The sequence below is a fragment of the Aristolochia californica genome, unplaced genomic scaffold (genome assembly GCF_029961685.1).
Source record: "Aristolochia californica isolate CCGP_79_NKW_82.1479 unplaced genomic scaffold, dmAriCali1.0.hap1 SCAF_9, whole genome shotgun sequence".
Classification (NCBI taxonomy): Eukaryota; Viridiplantae; Streptophyta; class Magnoliopsida; order Piperales; family Aristolochiaceae; genus Aristolochia; species Aristolochia californica.
In genome coordinates this window covers 25,341,480-25,347,715 of record NW_027182290.1, presented here as the reverse complement: position 1 = coordinate 25,347,715, position 6,236 = coordinate 25,341,480, and the positions used below count along the sequence as shown (strand labels likewise).

The following is a 6,236-nucleotide window of genomic DNA, read 5'->3' as shown; positions in this document are numbered from 1 at the left end:
TTGTACTTATCTTACAGGATCGGTTGGCCGCTTGGGATTTTTCGTTGGCGGGACAATTGACTATTTTGGTTTGGGGCGCCCAACTTGTACACGATAACGATGACTCCTGTGGGATTTTTGATTTTCTTCGACTTCCTTCTCTATTCTTTTCTTGAGTATTTATTGTTGTTGAGGGGGTCCGTATGGTTAAAAATAACCGTCCAGGAGCCGAGCGCGAACACGGACAAACCAAGAAGATTGGCAGCTTCCTTTGCTCTCTTCCCGTTTTCCTGCTCTTCTCTTCCATCTTCCTCTCTTGGCCCTTTCCTTTCCTTTTCAGTCGGCCAGGGGGAGGATACCTGCCCTCGCCTGCTATGTTTCCAGCTTTCGGTGAGGACTGAAATGTCCACTGGGTTCCACCTCCAAATTTCGAATCCTCTTTTCTTTCTTCGTCTGTACGTAAGTCTTGTTTGCCGTCTATTAATTGTGGTGCAAGTGTGCTTTCGGTTAATATCTGTACCGGAAAGTTAAAGCAAGATAGGTTGTTTAGTGTGGCTTTTTCTCTCTTTGGGCGATACTCTAAGGGGATGGTTTCGGTTAATATCTGCTTTTGTGGGTGATCATGGTTGTTACCTCAATTGTCATTTGATACTTCTGCTTTATGTTTCTAAATTGCTACAGATGGGGAAAGTGCGTTCGATTACATAAAGAAGCCGCCTCTGTTGAATTTTGCTTTAAGATCGGATTTTCTGGGTCGCGTGATATCGTGTCTCGGTTAGTTCAAAGTTTGCCTTACAGATTTTTCTATGTTTTGGCCGTATAAGCCACTTGGGTGTAATTTCGCACGCTTTCAACAGTTTCTTCACTCTTAGGAACTTCTCAGCTTCTTCTGTTCAACATCAAATGGAATCATAATTTTACACATTCTCTTTCTGTTGCTCTCGACTGATTATACCTTCTCTCTCAGATTCGCCTCAGCTGAGGGCTTCCATGATTAGGGGCAATTAGTAAGACCTTAGTGCATTCGTATACTATTTTCACCATGATCGAGGAGATTGGAGATGTTGCAGAAGTTGAAAGATCATCTGCTAAGCCCCTTGGCAGATGCTCCGTTTTCTTCTATGGTGTTGGCCACATGCTCAACGACATCACTTCTGCTTGTTGGTTTACCTATCTCTTACTGTTCTTGACAGAGATTGGATTAACCCCACGGTAAGTTTATTGTAACTAATGTGTACTGTAAAAAAAAGAAAAATAGTTCCGTGCTGTAGGCCATCTTCTTTATCCTTGTAGATGATCTCTGAGAAGTCTCTGGTATCGAGAGGACTTGGCATAAGACTATTAGAATCTTTGCCCACATTTCAGCTCAAAAGTGGTTAACTCATTCTTTCCTGTGATTTTTATTTATTTATTTATTTTTTGTTATTGTTTTTGCAATAGTACTAATTGGCCATTTATCAGGGATGCTGCTACAGTTATGCTTTCAGGCCAGATTGCTGACGCATTTGCTACCATCTTTGCTGGTGAACTGGTTTGTGAACCTTCTATTACATAGTCTTAGAAAGATAAGCTATTCAAACTTGAATCAAGATGCAGCAAGCAAATAGTGTGTTTTAGTCTGAATGTTTTAACAATTTCCAATTGGACATATCCAAAAGTGTTTTATTAGTACTCTGCCACCAAAATAGGAGAATGTGGATTTTTGTGAATGAAAGATAATATGTGAATTCTTCATTTGTGTATTAGACAGTTCTTTGACAATTTTTTTATCAACTAAGTTTCTATAGGTCCATCTCTAAAATTATCCTCTTGCTTGCCAGCTAGATAGGTTTGGGCATTTCAAATTTTGGCATGGCGGAGGATCAGTTCTAGTTGCAATATCTTTTTCTTCTGTTTTTGGTGGTTGCCTGCCTTGTAAAATCTTCAGAGCTCAATCAGCTGCATTGCAAACAATTGGATACTGCTTCTTTGCAGCAATTTTCAATGTGGGTTGGGCTGCAACACAGGTTTCACATATGTATATACACTCTCCTACTTTGAGATATTTCATTTGATGTTCCATCTAACTGTCACCATCCATTCATAGTGCTTGATCTGTATTTTTTCTCTTAATGAAGGTCAATGGTGAACTGTATAACTTTAAACCCAACAAGCAGAATTGTACTTGCCAGCTGTCGAAATGCTTTTTCCATGGTGAGCTTACCCTCTCAATCTTATTCATTTTTCTGTATATGGTTGTCTATCAGCCAAGATTATGACCAGCTCTGTGTTGCTCTTTAAGGTGGCCAATCTCAGCCTGTATGCCATTGCTTTTACCATTTTCAGCGTATACAGTCCCAGAACATCAATTGACATTGAAAATCAGGTTTGAAAATTTTAAGAGAAATTCAGTGGATTAGTACTTGTTAGGTTTCATGTGAATACTGTGCTAAATGTGTATGTTTTCTTGGTAGTACAGAATTTCTGGGACCCTGACACCTTTTTGATTAGTTACAAAAGTTTTATTTGATCACGACTAATGAAATAGGTTTTCTGTGATGGTTTTTTTTACAAATAAATGCGATATGTACGGCCTGGGATAATAGGTTGAGAGTTCTCTACTGCCAGATGCAACCTGTGCTGTAGCACCATAGGTCTCCAAATCCTGTACCTACTGCTATATATGCAAACAATTATTCCACTTGGAGAATCATGATTATGACCATCTAGACACAGGTTGAACTGTCATAGTGGGTTCATTCTGCAGAATGATTCATCTTTGATTTGGCACATCCAACCAGCACTCGAATTAGAAACCCCATCTTTGGTGCTTCCAAGATGTGTTGTTAAAGCAATATTATGGCACATCTTTGCAGTGAACAACTTTCTATGATGAATAGTACTTTCTAGAGCCTTTTCTCTTCAACTAAACTCCCTTTTTATCAATCAGTACCGCTGGATTGCATACGTGTCAATTTTTTTTGGTTGCTGCTTTGTGGGCATATTTCTTCTTGGAACCAAAGAACCAAGGTATGGTATAGGTTCTTTTGCTTTTTTATTTTCCAAGAATTCAATTCTATGTTGCTATTTAATGGATCACTTAAGAATTTACATTAGCACTCCTTTACCTGTAGCTGGAAGCAGCATATCCCCTTCAAAAGCCATAAAAGGATTTCATGCATCTTCTGGTTCAAAAAGGTTCTATACTATCAAGTTGCTCTTGTTTATATGCTGATCCGCATTGTGGCAAATGTTTCGCAGGTCAGTGTCCTTCTGCTTTCCTTAATGTATTTCTCCAACCATAGAGAAAGTTATTATAAATTTTCTGTCTCTGGTACAGGCACTTCTTACATTTTATGTAATCAATGATCTACATATGTCTCAGTCTTCCAAGGCCGTGGTAAATATTCCTTCCTTGTAAACAAACTTGCTCAGCTGCCTAAGTTGTCATCAATTTCTGGTTTCTGGAAAATGTGGACAGTAAATTGACCTTGTATGCTGACTTAACACAGGTGCCTGCTATTATCTACATTTGCAGCTTTGTAGTGTCTATTATTTTACAGGTCCCTCTCTCTCTCTCTCTCACTAATTCAATCATTCACTCACTCATTCACTCACTGTTAGCACATTTTACTTTCATCACAGGAGATGAAATGGAGTGGGCAACGTCTTAAGGCCTTGTTTACTGTCGGGGCAACCTTGTGGGCATTTTCTGGTGCAGGAATCCTTTTTCTGTCAAGTGATTTGAGCTCTCTAATGTATCTTTTATCAATAAGCATTGGTGTAGCCAATGCTTTGATGATGGTATGCTAAAAGCACTCTCAGATTTTGTAATTTATTTTATTTTATTTTTTGCATGGAATCGTTAATTTATTTTGTGATGTAAACTATCCATTCAGTAGCACAAATGGGATACAATTTTAAGGAAAAGAAACCTCAAGAATAACAGGGCTAGAATAAAATTGCTCAACGGCCAAATGTTTTGGTTGGTGGGGGGGGGGGGGGGGGGGGGTTGGTTTGCAGGTTCAAAAAATTTCAAGTTTATATTGTCTTGTAAGAGCATGAGCCTTTCTTTGTTTTCTTCCAGATGGACAAGTTTCCTTAATTTTCCTCCTTAGCTGCTTTTATATTGGGAATTTTATTTCTCAAACTATTTTTTATGAACCCGAAATCTTACTTCTAGGTGTATGCGTCCCAAAGAAACAGAACAATTACTGTGCTGGCAAAGTTTTTTTCTTCATTTGAACTGGTGATTTATAGGGAATCTGTTGTGAAACAGGTGACAGGAGTCGGCATGCAAAGTGTCTTGGTAGGGGAAGATCTCCATGGATCTGCGTTTGTATATGCATCACTTAGTTGCCTGGACAAAATCTCATGTGGCTTTGTTCTTTTTGTTCTTGAATCTTATCAAAGTGAGTATAAAATATTTTTTTGTTTGCTATTGATGCTCGCATAAAATTTTAAAAGTCAAATTATGTTTGAATATGTGAGGAGGGACAGAGCGAGAAAGAGAAGAGTTTTCGAATTGATGCAATTTTGTTTCTTATACAGGTTCTTCACCAAGTCTGGTAACTTGTAATGCCATGGGAAGTTGCTCATCTGTTAATCGGTATGGGCTGGGTCTAGTTCCAGCATCATGTGCCATTCTCAGTGTGGCTGTTACATACACCATGGACCTCCGAACAATAAGCTCACATTCTTTACTTGAGCCCTTGTTGGCGTAAATATCTTGTGCTCTAGTTGAGCACAGAAAGTTCATTTGTTCAATTTACTGGCCAACTGCCTCCCCTTATCCCTTATAAAAACCTCTTTTATAGGGTTCATTGGCAGCTATGGCCCTAGAAGCAGAATAGTTATCTTGGGTATATTGAATCCCATTCTTTACTTGAGCCCTTGTTGGCGTAAATATCTTGTGCTCCAGTTGATCACAGTTAGTGAAAGTTCATTTGTATCCCTTACCTCTTTTATAGGGTTCATTGGCAGCTATGGCCCGAGAAGCAGAATAGTTATCTTGGGTATATTAACAGTGTGGGAATCCCATTAGTAGATTAACAATTTATCATGGGTTTTCCATCAATTGGCAATTGGACAGTTGTTTTGTTGAATAATTCTCTATAAGCATGGGAATCCCATAAGTGGATTATCAATTGATCTTGGTTTTCCATCAATTGGCAATTTGGACAATTGTGTTGTTTGGCTAGAACCTAGATTAACAATTTGACTTTGGAAGGGATGCACGAGAACTTTCACATGTGTCACCCAACCTTGGTCTAATCTAATTATATAAGAGCTGTACAACTTTTGCCCCCTATTTGTCTCAGTCACCAAAGGCTAACACTGAACCTCCACAAAGGACCCGTCAACCTATTACAAAGTAGAAAGAAAAGAAAAATGTAATAGAAAATACAAACCACGGATTTTCAGCAATAAACTTACTACTACTTAATTCCTCACGAGTAAACAAAGTCGAAGAATTTTGACCTTTGAGGCACTTGGGAATGACTTAGAGGAAATTTTGGCAAATTTCACAACTATTAGCTCTATAGGTAACCGAGTCTCATTCTTCTAAATCCCTACCTTGGAGTATTTGTACAACTTAACACAATTAGTTGTTTATACTCTATAGGTTTAAACCAAACAAGTATGAATAGGTTTAAACTTAAAGTTTCTACATCCACTCCCAAAGTGTTCCTACACTTTGAAGTTGAATCTACTATGAAAAGCCAAACGATACTTACTAGTAAATGGCCTCAAAAGCCATTTACAACAATTTCCCTCTAAGGGACTTACAACAATAGTAGTAGGCTACACAAGCCTAGATCTACAAAGGATTTATATTATGAACCCCAATTAATGTACCTAGAGAGAGTCCCTGTTGGCCATGAGAGTTAGACGAAATAATAAAAGAATTAAACTCCAACCTGAACCTAGTAGGATCGAGTAATAATCTAGAAGTTTTAAAGGGTTATTTATATCCAATAAGACCCAAGGTAGAGCTGAAGACCCATGAGGAGGTGGAGACAAGTGGTGCTAAGGAGGGGCAAAACTATTAAAAAAGGGTCTAGAAAGTGATGTTTGATATGGAGGGGTAAGGAGTTAAAAAATATACTAGAGGAGCATACACCAACTCATCCATGGGTGAAAAGCCCCAAGAGAATGTTGTAGCAAGAGGAGTTAGTCAAGCATATCAAAACTATTTAGGAAAGGTATCAAAGTTGGTGCCAACTCAACAATAGATATAATTGTTCACTAAAATTCTCCAGAGTGGGCACCAACTT

The 6,236-nt window shown here is 38.4% G+C and overlaps 1 protein-coding gene across 2 annotated transcripts; it reads left to right on the top strand.

The window, feature by feature from the left end:
- The first annotated feature begins 225 nt into the window (after positions 1–225).
- LOC137941151 (uncharacterized) lies at positions 226–5,173 on the top strand. Of its 2 annotated transcripts, none has more exons than XM_068786441.1 (14): positions 226–434; positions 661–753; positions 947–1,191; positions 1,441–1,510; positions 1,800–1,996; positions 2,097–2,172; positions 2,261–2,344; positions 2,909–2,988; positions 3,093–3,219; positions 3,299–3,358; positions 3,471–3,521; positions 3,604–3,762; positions 4,238–4,370; positions 4,510–5,173. In XM_068786441.1, exons 3-14 carry the CDS (start codon positions 1,022–1,024, stop codon positions 4,680–4,682), a joined length of 1,380 nt encoding a protein of 459 aa, XP_068642542.1. In that variant the 5' UTR covers positions 226–434; positions 661–753; positions 947–1,021; the 3' UTR covers positions 4,683–5,173. The 2 variants fall into 2 exon arrangements, with proteins under 2 accessions (XP_068642542.1, XP_068642541.1); XM_068786440.1 differs by having other exon boundaries at positions 226–438.
- Positions 5,174–6,236: the final 1,063 nt, after the last annotated feature.